The sequence below is a fragment of the Anopheles stephensi genome, chromosome 2 (genome assembly GCF_013141755.1).
Source record: "Anopheles stephensi strain Indian chromosome 2, UCI_ANSTEP_V1.0, whole genome shotgun sequence".
Taxonomy (NCBI): domain Eukaryota; kingdom Metazoa; phylum Arthropoda; class Insecta; order Diptera; family Culicidae; genus Anopheles; species Anopheles stephensi.
This window is the reverse complement of record NC_050202.1, coordinates 19,964,342-19,985,990: the sequence shown is the minus strand read 5'-3', so window position 1 is coordinate 19,985,990 and position 21,649 is coordinate 19,964,342. Positions and strand designations below refer to the sequence as shown.

Sequence of the window (21,649 nt, the reverse complement as noted above, 5' to 3'; positions counted from 1 at the left end):
TACCCGAACGAGATGGTCAATCGATCGTTGGCCGGCCGCTGTACCGACCACTAGCGTCTAATTAATATTCTACAAAGTTATCGATGACGATAATTGGTAGGAAAATATATCGCATTTCATTAGGCCGATTGATCTGCGGCCGGCGGCACACGCACACACCATCGATCGTTTTGCGCTCTTGAGTGTGTGAGTGTGCGAGTGTGTGTGTGTGTTCGTGTAAGTGGTCAGTTTGGTTTTCGTACCGGCGGTTCCCGTCGAAGCGTTTGGGGGGATTTTCCCATTTTCCTGCACTCCTGAATTTCCACTCAGTTCAATATTATGCCGTGGAAAATGAGAGCTTAATCGATTCTGGGCGTTTTTTTTTTGATCGACCCTTTTTCGCATGACAATCTATTTGGGACGAAGGGTTCGAAATCGATTTGGGGGACGTTAGTCCCTAAAGTGCTGTTAAATAACCACAGATTGAATGAAAATAATGGTAGCTAGAGGCAAAAATGCTATTTAAATTACTAAAGAGACTTAAATTTTATTCATCCTTGAACATAAACCAAGCTATATACAACAACATTATAGCTTTTATTGGAAGAAAGCACATTGAATGCTCTAACTTTCACACGAAAAATCAAGTAAACCTTAAATTACCTTTTTCCTGCTTTAAGACTCGCTCTGCAATGATCGTCTCGTAAGCGGACCAATTTATTGGATCATATTTTATTCAGCGTGAGACAAACCGGATGTCATTTAACAGTTTGACTTTTTCACCCCCTAAACTTCCTTTTTCACACAGTTGCCACAGTTCTTCTCTAGCACCATCGAAGATGCTGCCAACGTCTTCAACACCTCTTGCACCGTGACATCGGACCCGAGTGGCGACCATAAATTTTATTATTACTTCATAATTTCATCACAGCGTCACACCGTCAGGAGCAGGTTGATCAAATAAGGCCAACTCTCGCCCGTTCTCGTTCAAACGGCTGTTAAAACAAAAAAGCCTCCACCCAGTCGTTAAAGGGGTGGGATAAAATAACCGTCCATTTAAGCTTGTTCTGGGGCTGTGGGCTGTATTAGGTTAGCAGCAGACCACCACCAAGCAGATCTAACCATCTTCCCATCTCCCAGGTATGGTAGATAGCGATAATAAAGATATTAAGCCCATCGTTCCTCCCGCACGCAACTGTGGCCAACTCGAAGGGAAGGGAGATGGGCTTAAATGTTTTGCAATAATTTTTGTCCCCAAAAGATAAAGATACTCCGTTCTTGCTCTCCCTCCACTTGCAGCCGATGATCGTTTCGACAATTTTCGGCTTTGCTTTTCGGAAGGGGGAATATAAACTCTCCTTCCGCTGTCTAAAGTTCGAGCCTACAAAAACACACTTCCGGGTGCTTATGGTGGTGTGTAGGCAGGTACAACCGGGGTTAAGGTGGAGTAAAATAATAAATTTAAAGCGTAACATCAACGTAATGAAAAGTTATACCTGCTTTAACAGCATTGGCTCTGTGCTCCTGGTCCATGGGAGGTAAGTTTAAATCGGGATAAGCTTTACACTGATCAACCCTTTACTGGTGGGCTACTGGTGGAGCGAGGGATACAAGTTTCATGAAAATTGTCGAATGGATTAAATTGACAACACTTCGAATTCGGAGGTCCCAGAGCTGTCCTTCCTCTTGGGGTGACACACCCACAGGAATGACCCGCATGTGTTGTACAAGATTGGAGATGTGGATATTGAATACACTTCCAGGAATGAGAACCCTCTCCCGATCCATCCGAATAATCTTAACCTCAAGCTCCTTTTCCTATATTTTTATTGGACTAACTCTACTTCAAAAATTTCATCACAAACATTGTAATACAAACAGTTGTACACTTTATCCCAGTACTGGTAGTATCTATCCTCCTCAAACTGGCGTACCTCAAGCGTTCGATCCATGTTCATGTATGTGTTGCTGGAGTTGTTCTCGTTTAGTGGTATCCATGAGGTAATGTTCGTCAGCTCACTTCCTGTCGGTGTTGGATTGCTGTAAAAATTCCAATGTAAAGTATTCACACTTATCGTAAGACTCTCTTTTCCCAGGCAAACAACTCCCAACTAACCCACGCTTGATGAAGTTTGCTATCAGCTCAACAGTTCGGTCGTGTATTCGCCACTCTTCCCGATACTCGTCCGGTGCCGCCAGTGCCTTGTCGATCACATCGGGTGTAAAAATGTATCCCAACTCGTCGCCATGCATCGCTCCGTACTCGGGATTCTCTAAATCATCTCGATAGAAGTCGTTCTTCGACTTGCCAAAGCGTCCGTCATACTCGAACCGCATATAGTAGATGGGATGGATCGAAGAGTTCATCGATTGAGCTAGATGCTTCGCTAATCTTCTCATCGGGTATTTCATGTTACCATAGCTCGCAATTTGTTGAATCACCTCCTCTATCGACTTTGCATGACCTTCGCCAACTAGAGAGGCTGCAAAGTTGTTTACGGTCGAAACAAAAGCGTCGCCAGTGGACATTGTCCAATTTAGTGGAATATTGGGAAAGAAATAGAAACGATCCACTCTCTTCACTAGATCCTCAAACTCGCGGCCAGTTTCGCTCAGTAGCATCGGAACCTGTGTTACCGGTGGATTTAAAACGGATTCATGTGCCATATGTACCGTGAAGTTATCGTGATGTATCTCATCCTGCTCCTGCACAGGTATGAAGCATGGCGTTCCCATCGATGCGAACGGGAACCAATACCTGAACGGTTCACTGTCTAGGAAAAAGTCATGAAAATCCATCTCTTGAAGCTGTTCCAGTGAGTGTGGTTTTAGGTCACTCATGTACCGCTCCGTACAGTACTGATAGTCGAACAGGAATGACCACGGTGCTATCAGCGATCCGCTCAATGCAATCAGCCGGTGAAACAGATCTTTAGACTGCTGTATGTACAGATGATGTGTTACGGCACTTCCACCAGCGCTTTGACCCATCAGAGTGACCTGGTCAGGATCTCCTCCGAAGTGCGTGATGTACCGTTGAACCCAGCGCAGAAGAGTGGTTTGATCCTTCAAGCCATAGTTTCCACTGATGTTGTGCGCTTCCGACTTTAGAAAGCCAACCATATTCAAACGATAGTTGAATGTTATCACTAGAATGCCCTGTAACATACAGAAAATAGGTAGTTAAAATCAATTCCAACTTCACAGCATACTACGCCATACGCTGTCCACGAGCAGATCCACTCCATTTATGTCCCTTTCGCCATCTCCAACTTGATAACTTCCACCATGCACGAACACCAATACGGGGTGAGCTTTTGGTGTGCATTCCTCCGACGCCACACCAACACTTGGGCTATAAATGTTGGCAAACAGGCAGTCCTCTTCGCCCAGCACAACATTCGTACTCAACGTATCTCGAAACTGTGGACACACACTACCCGGCGCTGTATAATTTTGAAGTCCACTTGGTTGATGTACCACTGAATGCTGTCAGAGATTACAGAAGTTTATTAGACAAGATCAGAATTCAAATGGCGGCGAATTTCTTACACGAAATCTTAACTTCCCAACCGGTGGTTTTCCATACCGTACACCGAGATACGCACAGTACGGTGTTTTCCTGAAGGTGGTGTTTTGAACTCCAATGCCCGTTGTTGAACGGTCGAGCTGTACCTGACAGATCGCCTGCACCAGGCTCGTATAGAGGCAACCGACAAACACTGCAGCGCAGAGCCACATCACGCTGATACGATCGTACGGAATGCTGATGAATGAGTGAACTTTCTAACAGCAAATCAGCTGTGAGCGATGAATTTATTTCGAAACATAGCACCGAAACGCATGTAAATCGTAACGATGCGTGATAAGAAATAGTTCCACTGCTTACAGCGAGGTTATAGTTGGTGTCAATAAACAAACTGATTGATTATTGCCGCGTGTAGTGTACGCCGCTAACTGGGTGAGCGTACGAGATGGTAATCAATTACGAGGAAGTAACAATAACGTTTTTTTCTTGTAACTTTGTACAAAAATATGACTGTGGGAACCTATGCGAGTCTATAAATATTATTCTTATCGTACCTTGAAATCTCATCTCTTGCTTCTATCAGGTCGAGATGGAGTTGTGGCAAGTGTTCCGATTTTTTTTTTGTGGTTGAACACACTTTGCTTCTGTTATAAGTGTTCTAAAAGCACTTCTTGCTAAAAAGCTTCCCCAAAAATAAAATCCCTTTTCCTTATTGCAAAATGGCTGACCTTTGAAAGCGAATTGAACGAAGTACCCGTGATTCAGCCTACCATTGCAGCGACGAAGTGAACAGACGCTTGAATTCACTTTCTCACAGCTCACAAACCATCTTCAAGTCGCTCTTTACAGCGAAAAACGACTCAAGTGCACTGTCAAAGAAGATTACTGCAAAATCTTAAATGCAAAATTAATTAAGCCACATGCAAATCGTCTTCCCCTTCCGTACAAAGATCCTTTCACAGCGTGCCACAATACTGTAAATGTTGGAAATAGTTGGCACTGTAAGCGCATGTACGTTATAATGGAGACATCATTACTACCATCATCATGACCATCATCACGGGCTTTAGCTTGTAAGTGATGATGATCCTACACGCCCGTGCAAACCTTTCCAGGTGGGAAAGCAGCAACCCAACGTCTGTAAAATGGTCCGTAAACAGGTAAGCACCATTTAAGGCAAATGCATCGCCTTACGAACGATAAGAAGCCTTCCCGATCGGCAACTAGCAGGGACGCTGTGTGGCGAAGAGCATGAGCCTTATAAGCTGCGAAAGGTTGTCCCATTCCGACCGACCGGCAAGGACACACGGTCATGATTTACTTCCCTATTGGTACAGCTTTTATTGTTCCGTTTTTAGTCGCTCCCACCACGCCTCGACCGAGTCCACATCTCGAAGCTTAAGTTATTAATCTCGTATTGAAATATATTATCATTATCATTTGACTTTCATGGGTGCTTAGGAAATTGTCCTTTTGAGCTATGGTTTCCTTTCACCGGTGGGTCCTGTTACAACCGGAACCATTGCCATACGGTAGACAGGTGTCCGGGGACCAGCTGGACCATCTGGACGAGGAAGAAATTAACTCAAGTCAAGGGTCCCGGATTTTGGGGGATAATCATAGGAAGCCAACTAACATTGGTTCGAAGCCATCTAACCCTGAACATGCTGCTGAACTCTGGTTCGTATTTTGCTGCTCCGAAAGCTTTGTTCCATTGTTGGAAGGTCGTACGGACAAATAAATTAGATTGTGCCCAAGTTTGTACCTTCCCCAAACGCCATCCCGGGAGTTGCATAATTCAGTCAGCAGGTTCAGCACTGGAGTACAAAGCATGGAGCTTTATCCTCGAATATGCGCGTCAACTTCATAAAACGTCACATCCTATCAGCAGCATCTTCTTGCCTTCTCGAGGGCGAAAGTCGATTACGGGTGAATATTTTGTCGCCGCACTACCAGGTCTCGGCGCTCCCAATGCCTATTTCGGGGGTTGGTACCCCACCCGGGCTGGAGAAAGTTACGCTAAGCTCTCGAGGCGTTTGTGCGATTGTGACTTGTTCCGGTACATGCAAGACGTCTGCCACTTTTGGCCACGGTGGCAGGGTCGGGCATCCCTGCGATCCTGGGACAAAGTTTGCACACAATGCTCACGTGCTTTTGTTTTGCGGATATCGTTGCGCCCCAAAAACGCTCGTACCAGACGTCGTCGTCAGCCTTGTCTGCCGCTGTGCAAGATGGCAACTAATCCGCTTCCAAGTAGATGTATGTGCCATTGGTTGTAGCGGGACTGTTTCCAAGCGCAGCGCAGTAGGAAGAAGAAGTTTTGCATTATATTTTCGGAAAATGGTATTTTGGGAGCCCGAGGTGCTCGAGAGTATCTCCTTCGGCGCGAAACTTTTCCCCGGGACACGGCGTTTAGAAGTGAGTGAGGGCACAGGAATCGAATTGTTTTGTAAGTTGAAATTTATTGCTTTCATTTAACTCAATTTAGGGAGTGAGTTGGTGACGATCTTTGAGCCGAGTTGGAGGATGGCGAGCGGATGGAGTGGAAATTATGACGAAACAATACACTTTCACTGAGTCATTGACTCACGAACAATGGTGACAGTTAGTTAGAAAGGGTCCTTACAAGACAAGTGTCTTGATAACAGTTCGCTTGTTTTGGAAACCGAGTTTGCTCCGTACAGCTTTATTTTGTGTTTACAATTAGATTTTAAGATTAATGAGAAATCTCTTGAAGGCATATATTTTTAGGTAATCGAACTCCAACAAACATAATAATACAAGAGTAGGAATAATCCTGGAGCTACAAGAAGAAATCAACACAAGATGGAATAGATAATCACACTATCCTTTGACTTTTGATACTCCAAAAATACCTTTAAAATGAAGTGCTTCAAATTATGTCCCCTCTCACTTTCTCTCTAATCCATCCCTTTTTCTTGCCTCTTCTCCTGGCATGCTCCCTGGAACAAATAATCCGCCCATGATTATCTCACGTTCGCGCCATTCAATTGACACAGAAAAAAATAATTCATTCCTCATCCCCAACGCAATTGCTCTATCCTTTTAAACGACTAAGGATCTTCCTACACCATGCAACAGAGCCGGTGGAGAAAAAATAAAGGAAACCCATGTATCACACCCGGGGGCCATTGAAAAATTAAACATAAAAAACCATCAAACAATACATGCCTTGCAAAGGACGCTAGGATGAGCTGCTGGAAGAAGCTGGTTAGTTTTTATTGCACACACACACTCTCACATAAAAAAGGAAAGCTCATACATTCTGCTGCGAAAATCCCACTTTATGGCTCGTCACTGCAACGGACGGGCCGGATAGAGCACGACTTGCTCTAGATTGCTTTATTGCATTTCTTTATTTTCACCGCTCGTTTAACACCCGTGTCGCTGTTGGCGGGGTTGAGCAGGATAACCGTTCCCGTGCCCTCGCCTCGGCAGGAAATAACAACAACAACAGCAACACAAAAAAGGTCAAACGAAAGTGTAACGCACGAACGCACATCATAAAGCATAAATCGTGCTTCCTTTCTTTTCGGTGGAGTGGACTCCGCCAAGGAGAAGCAAGTCTCTAAAGCTAACCTTTCTCCACCTTCGATCCAACGATCCTACTCGCGGGGTTGAATGTATTATGAGACAGCATAAATTTGCCCATCACAAGAAAGGCTGCGAGACTTCAGAGTGAAACCCCCCCCCCCCCCCCCCCCCGGTAAAAAAAAGTAACCGGGTGTGAGATGGGATGGCTCACGCTTCACACCCATTCACTGCACCGAGGTTGTGGTCATGTCGAACACGGTCGTTAAGTGAAAAATCTTACCGTATCATCGTTTGACCCGAGCTAAAGGAGGAAAAAAGAAGCGAAGCGAATGATGAAGCAGTTTAGTGCCGATGAAGTGAGAATGAAATGCAATCTATTCCGTTGTCCAGATGGTATGACGGTTTTGTGTGTTTGTGGCGGGAGACACTAAAAAGTGGCTTTATTTTCTTTCGCTAGGAAGGTTTTTTTACACATGGGGAAATGGGTGTATGTGATAGGAATGCAAGCTGCGGATAAGTAGTGGGGAACACTATTCAGGAATTGTTGTTGACGAACAAACAGAAATTATGACCAAACAACATTAAGCGATAAATGTGAATAGAGCACATCAGCATCAACCGTGAAAGCTTAGTTGATATCCTGTACTTTAGAGAACTCTTTTTATTAGCAGAAATTATTGCATTGTCGCTGAAAAAGTCCTTTAACCCGCTCACAGTAGAGCACCGTCGACTGTCCATCGACTTCATCGCTTCAATTCTATTTGGACCTGCCGAAAATTATCTGTCCATGTTGATGGCCTATAGTGTATGGGCTGGGTTGTCTTGATCCATTTTGGTAGACATGACCAGTCTACCTGATCTTTCTTCTTCTTATTTCTTGGCACTACAATCTCAAGAGGTCGCGGCCTGCCATTTCTATCTTCTCTGAGTTGATTTTACCAGTGTTAAAATAAAGGTAGTCAGCCCTGCGTGCGAGAAGGCGGTCTGGATGTGATTTGAACCCTGGTCCTACCGTGTGAACTACCTTCAAGGACGTCTAATTCGATGAAAAATAGTAAATATTATCTAGTAACAGAGGTTCCGCTCTAACGTGGCTAAAAGGACTTCTCCAATTTTAGACAAAGAGTTCATGTCTCAGAGGTGAATGTGAATACTGAGACTTTTAATGTTCTATACAGTCTCAGGTACTGATGATAGCTAGTATACGTGATTTTCAAATAATTTTTAGAATTTCAGTTACATTTCTGTTAGAAATTGTCAAAATAAGCTGCATGGCTCGAAGCTAATCAGTGATCGATTTTCCTGTACTTATAGTTTAAAACATCCAGGGATAAAATCTTGAGGGTTATATTCATCCCCAATTAACGTATATGCGGGTGAGATATCTTCTAAATCTATAGATAAATTTAAAAAAAAACATGTTAAAAAATAAACCAAAGAGTTCATAGAATATTTCTATGTTACGAGAGGTCTCGTCTTGTCAATCCCTTATGCATTCACATGCTTAATTCAATACTGTATCATTACACTGGCAACAAAACTCAACTTTGAAGACACTTCCTGCCTTTGAATCCATCATCAAATCTACTCCTTTGTTGTCAGGACGATGCAGCTACTATTTCTACCGGGGGAAGAGACACGCACACAACACAACAATCGCTTCGTCAAAAAGGAAACCGAACCGGAGTTGCCCGGTAATTATTATCGAATGAAGCCCGAAAATGAGAAAATAATTCGATTTTAATGCCCTCGTGACCGGCGGCCGTCTAGGTAGCCAACGACGCTCAACGCTTCCAATTGAATGGTTAATCCGTTGAAAAGGAGTTCGCCGTGCTTCCATTCGAAGAGCAACTACATTGTGCCTTCCTTTATGCTGCTAATGGGGTTTGGAGTGAAGTTGAGACCAATGGGGTTGGTCGCTTTATGATCGAAACGACAGCCGGGGCTTGGTTGATTTAGTGGTCAACAGTCACCGACACGCTTAGTACCATTCGGTGACCTTTCTCAAGCGGGCAGGCCACTCGCGATACGAATCGCAACAGCAATTAAGATATGTGGTGTGTAGTGTTGCTGCTTTTTACTGAGGTTTTCGGTGTTCTTTCTCAAGACAGCCAGCGTCAGCTAACGATGGACGAGAGATTTGCCGCGGAGTACGCTGACGAATCTGAAAAGCCGAACATTTTTGAAGGCTTGACGATAAAGGTGACCAGTGCGATAAAGGCAAACAGCTGGCAGAGTGGCAAGGCCTGTCTCTTTCCGTACGCTAACAAAACAATCCATCTCGCTAGTATCCGCGAAGGACTATGGATACCGATGGCCTATCTACGGCACAGCGATAATCATCTGCATCCGTTCGTGAGTCCGTACGGGGAGCTACGCTGCTTGCGGGTACACACCCGGTACGAACCGTTAACGAATCGGCTAGCTGTCAGCTACGGTTGCAGGACAAACGGAAGTGCTACCTGGCAGTGGAACTATCGGTTTGAGTTCCTTGCAAACAAACGCATCCACTACCGGGAACGTTATGGTTGCCACCGGGCTAGACAACTTCGGCGAACTGTCATTGCCAGCACGGACTACACGAACTATGTGCTGCTGCACGGCTGCCAGACTACTGCAGAATATTTCATGCGAGCTAACGCGTTAATGGTGTTGGTGCGGACACTCAACGCTAGCCGGGAAGTTCGATGGGTGATTGAAAATTACACACGCACGGTTCTGCTTCCGGAGACGGAATCAAAGCTGACCTACCTAAACCTTACCCAGGGCGCGTTGGATGATGCGTGCGATTGTTCTAAGGCGCGAGATTTCGTTTTCTGCGATCCAAAGTTTCGTTTTCGACGCGATCCGGACAAGGTGCCGGCTTTAAAGCGGAGCTACTACTGGGGTTTCGTGGTGACAAGCGTTGTAGCCCTGCTAATGACAACCATTGTGCTGGTGGAGCAGTTGCAGACATTTCGATCGGTGCACGATGATACGAGCTATGTATTGGTTGATTAGATTGTGAGAAGCGGAACGAGAAGCGATGTTTGAAGGATCGCCTGAAGGTGTCATGGAATAATGATGTAAAATAAGTAATAAGTATAATAAGTAAAATAAGCCTGACCATGCCAGCCACAGCTATTCCGATTTGATAAACGTATAATAAATACTTTAATCAAGTCAGAACAATATTATTGGAAGGGAAAGCCATATCTTTGATACATTGGAGTGCGTTTTTAGCTTGCAACGCCTGAAACTATGCAACTTGCATTTCTAATGCCATAGATTTTAAAATAATAGTGATGATTTTGGAGTATTACCACCAGCGACTATAAGAAATTGTAGGAAAATAGACTTGTTCCTTCGTAAGTTCACAAAATACTGAAAACTAAACAAATTGCATACTTTTAGGCGTAAATATGACACGAACTCATATGGAGCAATTCTCTCTAACTCGCACTTCTAAAATGTATTTAAAGAAGCCTTAAATTGCATTAGAGACAATGTGCATAGCCACTATTTAATAAAACCCCTGGAAAACCGCTGCTCAACATCAGCAATTGGAAATAAAATATGAACACCACTTGTGATGCGATTTCTGATGCCCTTTTCGCAGCTCACACTTGATGACACGTAGCTTATGACGGCTTAAAGTGCCAATTGAAGCGTGTGTTCGAAAAATCCGATTAACTTGTAAACGGTGGTTAAATGTGTGATGCATTCTAATCCTCGCACTCAGGCCTCCACTCGAACAGGAACCAACACCATCATCATCACCACCAGCATTGCGGGATCGTCTCGTTAACCGACCCCAGGGTCACCATTATCAATTAATAAGCGGAATCAATTATGCTACACCGCGCGTGCACCGCGTGATTCGCGACAGTGTGAACAAATGCTTCCGGTTTCACAAACATTTCACGATTAAGTGCCTCAAATCGGTGGCGGTAATTGATTAAAGCGCGTACAACGTCCGACCTGCCCGCCGAACCGTCAAGTTGGGTAAAAATGAAAAACAATAAATCCTTCCCAACGGCACCACCACGATACCGCGGGCAAACGGGGTGTTGATAAAAATCAGACCAATTTATTCATTCCAACAATTCAAACTGGACAGCTGGGATGGAAGATTAAAAATGTATGGGACAGGGAGCTACGGGTACAGGAGGACATGGGTGGAAATCGGGGAAGTTTCATTCGTTATGCCGTTATGAAAATTATTTCTCATTTGTTTTGGGTCGAATTTCTTTTTTTTTTGTAATATTTTGTTCCGATTTTTCACACCACTGCGCCCAGTTAGCTGCGTCTGCAGTGGATGCCGTGTTTACAATCGCTCCAACAAGAGCTACCAGCAGCATTCAAACGCTGTCATGCATTCCTGTCGGTGAAGCACACCGTTCCTGTATGGTTTACGGTCCCGTAGCTTAACGCTTAACGGGACCCACACATACACACACCGAGCGTGGTTAACAATGCACCCAATTTTGCCTGCTCCAAACGCGTGGAGTTGAAAATGATCGTATGAACATTAAAAAAATGCATACAAACAACCATTTCGAGTGGGGTATAAATGCACAAAAACCACAAGAGGTGTGCCACAATTGCGAACAAAACGCAAAAAAGATTGGAAAAGCAGCAGACAGTGGAAAAAAAGCCGGTGAAATAAAAAAAACTCGTCTCGGTAATAAAACATGGAAAAGTCACACCGTACATACTAACGGCCAACGGCCAACGATAGGGTGTGGGAGATGGTGGATACGGGATTTCACTAGTCCAGACATGATTTAGTAAACGATGCCAATCAGATATTGATTTTATGACCTTTATTTTACGCCTGTTATTGTGCGTTTGATCCGTGATTTGAATGATGCAGTGCAAAAAAAGGGATTGCAATGCCCAATATGTTCTCCGTTCAAATTAATCCGTTGTGGTTTTTAGGAATATTAAAAATTTGGGATTTGATACGACATTTTTTTAAACGTTTTATCCGAAAGTATACATAAAGTATCAAAATGGATTTTGATAAGATGATAAGTATTTAAAATTTATCCTTCCTTCATAAACATTATATTCACAATTTTTACTACATAAAATTAAAAAAACAAAACGAAAATATCTAAATTGAAAATAAATTGTGTTAAATTATACAAATTTTATATAAATTTGCCTCGGTTATTGCATACCTTCGGGCGCTTTTTTTTAAATAAAGGCCTGGGATATTTTCCCTGGCGCACATCATATTATAAAGTTGAATAAATATTACTAAAACAATTAAAGCATAGATTAAAGATGACAAAAACTATTTTGACCACTTCATGCATCCTAACAATACACGTGATCCACGCTCTAACATCCATTTAGAGAACAATGTAATGCACTTGTAATCCGCGTTGACAGGCGGAACATAACATAAGCATAAAAGCTTCCCAAATTCGTCCAAACCACGTGAAAGCACGTGAAATTGGTAGCACTAAATCCTTTCAACGGTCTAAAGCAATCACAACCACGCAGCTTAAAGCCCTTTTAATCCTTTCGCTCACGTTTGCTGTACCAACAAAAACGCAAGCTAGCATTCGAAGCATTGTTTTGCTACGCATTTGGTACCGATCACATAAAATGGCATCCCCCCTTTGTACAGCGGGTTGATCGATGTCAAAATTGCATAGTTGATTTTCTAAGCAAATAAAAAACCTCTTTTTCTACTATAAAACAACAACACAAGACACATTAGAACATACAAAAAAAGGGACTCACCAGCAGCACTGCGGACTATGGCTGCGATTTATACAGCGCTTGACGCAGCAACTCAATCAGATGTCAAATGCATTTTTCATCCTCACCGAGAGAGGGGGAAAAACGCATCCTGGACCCTGGTTGGGTTCAGAGTCAAAAATTTTTAGGGCCAAAAAACCTTCAATAAATCCTTCCACACAGAAGCGCTAGGCTGCGGCTATGATAAGTCGTGTTTTGATGTTTGGATTTTTCCTATTTGAGTTATGGGGCGATACTCATTCCATAACTCATTTTTCCTACAATTTTCTAACGAACTGGAAAATCCATCCACTGCTGCTATGACGAGAAGGAAAACAAAAATGGGGATTAAAAGTTTAGCTTCCAAGTAAAGCCGAAGAGTATTTTATAAAAGAAAAAATAACTTCAACCATAAAAAAACTGCGTCAGTGGGAAAACCCCATACTACGAGACAAACAGATTTATTGGGAATTGGGAAAGCGAAATATGCAAACAGTGCCAGTCAGACGGTGCCAAACTTTGACAGCCAACGCAGACACCGCTTAACGATGTTAATTAATTAAGCTCATATTCTGAATCCAGAATCCGTCAATTAGAACACAGAGCGTTGGAAGAGAAATTGAGCCGAAAGGGGAATAAAAAAAAGGCAGACTAAACGTAAAGCAGAACTAATCCTTGCAATTTAAAGGATAAAAGTGTTTCAAGGAGTTTGAAAAAAGGGGGTTTGGTTTGATGGTAAATAACGGGCTAGAGAGGAAAGTTGGCTTTATTTATTTGCTTTTAATATAACCGAGTATTTATCCACCATCGTTTGATGTCTTTTGCAAGTAGGAAAATTATATGAAGTGGTTTACTTTCTTATAGTAAATACGTTCACTTGATTTTTAATTATTTTTACCCCATTTCAATGTCCCACCGGTTCCGCTCATCAATTAAAGCCCGGCTGAACTGTTTATAGCCTGACTGTTTATGGCACACCAGATAGCAGCGGACGGCGTTATCCAATTACCTTCCGTTACCATGGTAACACCGCTGAACGTGTGCTCTCCTGTTGGCTGCATTATAGCTACAGTTTATCGCAATTCCAATCAAAATAAAACCGTTTTTGTTCCGTGTTTCCATGAGCAGCAGTAGCATAGAAAAAGAAAACTACAATCACCGGAGATAATAATAGATCGAAGTTATAATTTTCGAAATAGCAATAGCAATCGTTCGGCAGTATCGATCACCGGAAGTTCTGCAATTCCGAAGCAGAACGAAAAACTATAAAACCCACAGCATCAAACACCACCGTCTCCCGCAACGGTGTCTGGGAAATAGGGCTGAGAGTTTTTTCAAACTGCAATAACACTACAATAAAAGGCACACACCACAGCAAACAGCCCGTACCCGGCCGTGATGATGAGGTGGTAATGTTGCTTCCTCCCGGGCAACCGGGATGTAGTGGCTGTAATTCCAGACTCGCCGAACCAGACACGCGGAAAGTAATATTATTTTATGTCTACTGGCAAGAAAAAGTGGGGGAAAAACCCCCGAGAAACAGCAAACCGCGCCGAAATGCAATCGAGCATAACGATTCCCGTAGTGTGTGGTCGCGTACGTACCCAGTGCAGCACTACCACTGCACTACCGACATGTCTGTGGGTGTGTGTCTTGTGTGTACGATATACGAGTGGAAGGTTGAGGTGAGCATAAAATAAACATAAATATGCAACCCGGTTCCTCGTTCCTCGATCCTGCTGGCTGGGGCAGGGCTTTTGTTGTCCCCGGTAGCAGAGAAGTTGCGGGCGACGACTTCACAAACGACGAACCCACGAATACCAAACACGGGACGGGTTGAAGACTGAGGAATCCTTGCACATGGTGTGGAGTGGCGTTGAAATACTACGACAGCACCAACAATGGCACACGAAGCCCGGCACAACAAAAGCTTTCTGGTGCTACGATCGATGCACATGCCTTGCTGGTGCTGGTGACCATGACTCCCAAGCTTGGATGGGGGGGTTTTCCAGAAGTGGGAGGCAGCTGGTTGGCCGGGAGTCGATCAGATAAGACGGCCGGGTTTGGCGTAGCGTACCCGGACCCGGTAATATATGTACTGCCTCAGCAATCAGATCCGTACGATCCTTGAGGATACACCAGTTCACTTCAGGTGCAAGTGACGCGATAAAAGGTGGGCCTTTAGTGCACCGTGAACCCGGTGCGGTATTTTGAACACCTTTGAATGGGGGGGTAATTTACGGTGATAATGCTACGTGAATTGATGCATGAATTGATGGCATGTTTTGGGTGAACGTTATTATAGAAGTAGTAACAAGCAAGCTCGATAACTGTTAGAAATGGAGTTAAGTTAATCCTAGTAAATTTCTGCTACCTTTTGTACGATACAAAACTTGCTTTATTCCTCCGTTTTGTGTTTCCAAGTTTTTTTATATTATTTGAAATATTTTGAGATTTTTACAAATAATTTAGAATTTTTTAATTTATTTTTTAACACTCTTGAATTAGGCACAGCACCTTTTTTCGGATTCAGAATAGTAGGGATATTTTTTTATATTTATAATTTTGATATGTTATTATATTAATCCTGGTCACGGCACTAAAAACTATTTATGAAATTCTTCCAAAACCAGCATAGGCCAAAGTTTTGTTGATTGAAATTTTTTATATTGAAAAAAAAATCATCCTACTCGTTTTGCTTTCTGTTATATCTTCCGAAAAGCATTGAATCCTAGTCACGGCACCAATGTCCCAACTCTTACTGATCAAGCTAAGCTATTTAACATTCAGTAATGCTTTCTTCTTGGTGGCCATTTTTCAACTACTTTAAAAATATTCACGCAAACTTGTTTTTAGTAATAAAAATACCATTTCCGACTGCTAGTCAGCAATGCATTTTCTAGTACTTACATTCTCCCGCCAACAGCAGCACACTTCCTCCTGGCGAACATTCAAGAACCCATTCAGGAGGAAAATCGCCCAGCTCATGCTAAACACAGAACGACCTAACGAGAGGTGATATTTACGAACAGCATAATCACCACACAGCCCATTTTGATGCCAGCTAATATTCCGGCCATACCCGGCCGGCCCTCGCAAATCGTCAGCTTCACACCCGCGCTTCAACCGCAGCTCGCCAAGCAATGCAGTCAAACATTCGTTAACAATCTTGAGTTGGTCATGCAAAAGGCATCGCACTGTTCCTGATCATCATCGACATTCGTCGTCATCATCAGGCCACTCCATGGTGCAGTGGTGCCTCAATCGCCTCAAGGAGTTGAATTCAACGACGACAAGAAGCGGCAATCGTACCGGTGACCAACCAATCCGTAACGATACGATTCTCAGTGCCGTTTGTTGAATTCCTATCCCTGCAGAACCTTAATCCTTCTGCACGACATAAATTTCTTCTCCCAAGCAGGCCTGAAAAGGCACTTCAAAGTGTGTGTGTGTGTTTGGATGTGTGTTTGGATGTGTGTTTGTATTTGTCCACCGAGCTATCCCGCATGCTTTTCGGAAAAGCTCAATGGGACATTCATAACGACACAAGCACACAGGCGGATATCGATCGGATGCAGAGGGAGATCACTCATTAAATTCGATTAATCGATAATCACCGAAAGCAAATATCGTACGAACCCGAACGCATGATAACGGACTCTGGTGATGCAGGACGAACTGTATCAGCTTAGCCATTCAGGTGCATCTGTCCGATGCATGAGATGAGATTTAATTACTCCCAGCCAAATGGAGCATAAAAATCTGTGCGCAAATATGAAAAATGAAAGTTTGGACGTCTGGTCGAGTGCGGAAATTGGAAGTTAATTCAATTTTTTACTCTTGATGCTTTGCACGGGAATGCCGAAGTTTACTGGAGCTGGTCAATTAAAGGGTCATTTAGAGCTACTTTGGAGTGAAGCTTTAGTGTTTAAAGTTGCGCCCAAAATAACTTTTTAGTAATAATTAGTAATTTTTTAGTAATCTTTAATATCTTTAAACTTGTTATTCAAACCCTTTCTTATCGATTAACCCCAAACCAGTCCTGAGCCATTTTCACACATCAAAACATCTCATCAAAGCTTGTTTATACTTTGTAGAAATTTCGCATCCCCTTGCTAACCCTTCCGAAGCTTTCCAGAAAAATACAAACCTCCGCCTGCAAAGCTGCAACGTCAACGCATCATTTCGGACGATTGGATCGTTCCACAGAAAAACAAAGAACGGGGTAAATTCCATACGGGCATCAACGACCCCCAGAGAATGAGGTTGAGGGATGCTGATGATCCCTCTACGGTCCGGTTTACGTTTTGCGAGTTCCGTCCGGTTTACATACTTACTGTTGTGAATTCGCCGAGATGCACACGTCACTGTTTTTGACGTCAAAGGGACGCTACAGCCCAGACCAGATATGGCTATGTGGCCATCTTCACAGTCATCAAAGAAGGGGCTGATGCTGAAGAATATGCGAGGTGTGTCTGTGGAAGGTTGTGAAAGATCCCAAATGGGATTCACAATCGAATGTCTACCGGAAGATGGGAATACCGTGGCCTTTTTCTCTGTGCTTCACGCTCAAATCCAATTCTTTGGTGAATAGGATAGAAATGGCGAAAAAGAAGGGCCGGACTTCCTTTCAAGCATGTGTTCAGCGGACTTGGGTTTTTTGCACTCCGTATTTCCTATTCATGCTCCAATTTTGATGGGGATGATGGAAAAGTGAACATGTCATGTGAAGGAATATTGCTTCCCCCTCTTGTACTTTCTACCATGCTAGCGTTCGATGTTTGGATATCATCATGTACAATGACCCAAAACAATATATCGATATGCCTGTTCTGTTCGATAGTGTCGAATGATTCTAAACACACTGGACATCACTATCGGTTTGCTGTTCTACCCGTAAAACCCGGACGCTTCTAGTGTCCGGCTGTGAAGGTCCGGCCGAAGGAACAAAGTCCCAACTTCGTCCTCCATTCTCAACAAAAAGGATGATAAGAAAGCACAAAAAAGTTTCCAGCTTCTCCACCTCTTCTAAGATATGGAGCAGATATCCTGATGAAGACGATAGAATAGGAAAACGGAAAGCTGAAGCAGTCTAACACAATAAAAATCATCATCATCATTTTCCGGTCCATATAGAGCGCACGATCGGTATGTGTTTTGCCCTGTCCCTTCTCAGGCTGTTCCTTGGCGCTCGATTAGAGGCAAGCCTTTTAAGGTTAGCTTTCTGGGTTCTCGGAACGCTCTGGATGCTCGGGAATCAAATGTTTACCTTCATCTACATGCCTTCCGTTGTGTACCGTTCCTATCATCATCATCATCATCCCACTCGTTATCTTGTTGAGATGTTTTATTTTGTTCCTGTCCTTTTGCACATCAAACAGCATGTCTTGCCGTTTTTCCCCCTTCTCTCTCGTCTTTTCTTGTCTGTGTAACATATCGTTATCGGTCGGCGTCGTGTGAACGATGCAATAATGATAACACTACGCTACTAATGCTGCCTCAGCAGTCCAGTCCGGTCCGGTCGGGTCGTTCGAGCAGCCGAAGCCGGTTGAGCTTTGTGACAAACTAATACAAATTTGATAGCGGCGGATGTGATACATCATTTTCAGTGGCCTTAAAGGCTATCACTACCATTTGGCTTTTTTATGGGGGGAAGAGACAACTGTTGGACGTAGGAAGGCTGTAATTGAAACGAGCGGATGTTTGCCCATATGTTGTCATATTTTGTTGCGCTTTATTTACTGCAATGGGTGTCAACCCATTTTGATCTAGTTGAGGAAAATGTATATGTTATAGCTTTCGAAGGGATTCAAAATGGAGAAAAGACAGATGTGTATAGCTCTACGAAGCCTTTATTTCGCCTAAAAGTATGCAAAGGTAACATTTTGGGACATTTTACAAGACATTTGTTATGTTATGAGCATCTTTTTTCTCATTTTGAAGAAGAAAATATTTGCAGGATTTCATCATTGGTCCTTTCGAGGTTCAGTCCGTCTACAAAATCGCCTCGGCCACCAGATCACTCTAAAAGGCCTTTAAAGGCTTAAGAATAATGTTAAAGAGACGTTAAGTTCACTGAAATAACGAAGATAATATGATATTCGCTGTTAACCCTACTAAAATTATTTACTTTTGTAAAGCTGCAATATAAAGCAACACAAGAAAAAAACCCAGGAAGACATTCCTTTGAAAAACACATTTTATATCCCATTCGCTTATAATAATATTCTACTTTATTTCATCAATTTAACCACAAACCTTTCCGCTGCCACCAATACAGACATCCTCCTCATGTGTCATCCGTAGACGAATGGGTGATTTGCAACATCCGGTTCGCCCTCTTAAAAGCCTTTAACACTACCATCGTCAACGCACCGCATTAAAGAAACGGAAAGTCTGGCGTGAAAATGGGAAGCAAAAAAAATAAATACTCCATAACAGCACACGACGAACCCGCGGCATCATTTCCAAGCGGATGTTTATGCAAATATTTACCTCGTGCTGATGGCACGCTGACGCTGGTGGTGCAAAATTTGGCTACATTTGCCTCCCGCCCATGTAGAGCCAAGGCTAGTGTAGCTTTCCTTTTCCAATATTTATTCATCCATTCGGGGCGTGTGCACATTGTGCCAGGCAAAAAGATTCTTTATGGGATTTTGTGTTTCTTTTTTCATCCTAGGTTCGCATTTTTGCGTGTTGTACGCGTGCTGGTGTCGGTTACGTTTCGAGTGCCGCCACAAACACCGGAACCGGGTCGAGAAGTCGAGAATACACACTTGTGGACTGCGTAAAAACGGTCGCAAGACGCCAGCGACAAACTTTCCATCTTCACGGGTCAGACAGCTGAAGTGCGAGACCGGCGCTGTTTAAATACCTACAATTTACATTCAAATTTTGAATGGCAACACCCGGTTCGCCAGCAATCCATCCTTTCCCGGGGAGTCTGCCCGGCCCGCCCGAAAAAAGCTGATGGCGACACGGTTCTGCATTTAAGAATGTTTCCGCCACAATATCCTTCTTCCTTGGGTGGTGAAGGCTTTATCCACAAGAAAATAAAATGAAAGGAAAAAAAACACACCTTTAGCCGCCCGAAAACCCTGAAGTTCCGGTTAACTTACGCCGAACGTACCCAAAACATCTTCAATATGGAAGTCAACGTTTTTCCATTTCTTTGGGCGCGTCTCGCGCGACCGGAAATAACAAACACGACGCGACAGTGTGTGAGTGTGAAAAGCAGTAGGAAAAACGACGAGCGCACAGAAGGAAAAAAGAAACGACTTGTATCTTCTCTTCGCGTAAGATGAAGCGAAGGTGATTCGTTTCAATCTCGATGAAATCGATCAGTGTCGGATGCGCTTCGGCGGAACGCGACGTTGCAATGTGCTGTTCGTACTATTGCTTCGATTCAGCCCGTTTCTGACGCCAAAGCACGCCCGTCAGATTTTGCATGTCGTTGTTTGGTTTTTTCTTGGGTGGGCCTGATTTTCGAAGATTTTTTGTGTGTATCTGATGGCACCTTTCATTTACTCAAGATCGATTTGTTCGCTTCCGCACGCGGAATCAATTAAGCGGAAAATAAAGGCGGAAAAGTTCAGTGTCGTGGGTTGAGTTAGCTAGAGGGAGGGATTGGACAAGTGTCACTGGCGGTGGGCTGAAGATTTTGAAGAAGACTTATGTGTGTTTTTTATTTACTTTTTTCATTACAGGTAAGAATTTTAAGACGACTTTCGAGGCGGTGTTTGAATGTCTGGGAAAAGGGCAAACATAAGTGACAAGTTACGCGGTACATGTGAGTTACTTATGTTCAATTAAACGAACTATTTTTCTCAAAAACTGCCCGTAGATTCATTGTTGCGTTGTGTTTAACGTATACGCCTAAAGGTATGCAATATTATTTCAAAAATGTCCTCTTCTTTGATTACATACATTTAGGCGTTTTTTAACAATTAGAGCTTGCATGCATAATCATTTTAGAAAAAAATTCTGATAAACTGTCTTATTTAAAAGTAAAGATAAAAAGTTATAAATTGTTAAAAACATATAAGTAAAATAGAAAATATCAAATTGCATACTTTCTGGCGTACAAAGCTTTCAGATGGCTTGATCTAACATCCTATTTATCCAATCAAAATGAGTGTTTAAAAATTCAGTAAATGTAGTTTTCAATACATTTCTTAGCTAATATGAAACTTCAATTAATACGCAACAGAGAGGAAACTATAAATTATTCACATAATTACGTAGAAAACTACACTATTCCCTTCTGGTTTTCTCTAGTTTCCAACCTGCACTCCACACTAATTTGACAGTAAATCGGATTAACGTTCATATTAAATTGTCTTGTACCTTATGCACTGCTGACATACGTTGCAGCTAAGCAGACGGCTTCTCTTGACAAATGGGATAATGATCGGATAATGTCATATAGATCATAGAAGCAGATGCACCAAACGGCATAACTTCAAACATCCTTCTTTAGTTGGTTTTTCACGAACACATACGTATATGATCTTCCACATACGATTTGGAGGTAGATTTATGGCTTAAAACTTAATTTAAAGTATTTCTACTTTACCCCAAAGGCGATACCAAGGCTACGCAGCAGAAAAACTGTACCACTTATTCACGTTCCATTGCATGATCCTTGCCAAATTTATCTCGATAAGCTCTACCGTTCTTCGTAATCAGCAAAAATGTGTGTTGCCCAATTTGTACGCTACCGTCACATACGTTTATCCTCCGGGAAGAAGTATTATCTTCAGCTTCTTCTCAATAATGAGTACCTTCTTTCGATCCGTCTAGATACCGAAAAACCAGCAAACGCACATCAAACGTTTCACCCTTATCCGGTGT

The 21,649-nt window shown here is 42.9% G+C and overlaps 2 protein-coding genes across 2 annotated transcripts in view; one reads left to right on the top strand and one right to left on the bottom strand.

The window, feature by feature from the left end:
- Nucleotides 1–21,649, top strand: part of LOC118503549 — a 433,940-nt gene that overhangs the window by 153,615 nt on the left and 258,676 nt on the right. The gene's annotated exons all lie outside the window — the stretch shown is intronic.
- On the bottom strand, nt 1,790–3,791 carry LOC118503551 (juvenile hormone esterase-like). The gene is made up of 4 exons (XM_036036954.1): nt 3,532–3,791; nt 3,202–3,468; nt 2,096–3,138; nt 1,790–2,019 (listed from the first exon to the last, which is right to left on the bottom strand). Exons 1-4 carry the CDS (start codon nt 3,718–3,720, stop codon nt 1,806–1,808), a joined length of 1,713 nt encoding a protein of 570 aa, XP_035892847.1. The 5' UTR covers nt 3,721–3,791; the 3' UTR covers nt 1,790–1,805.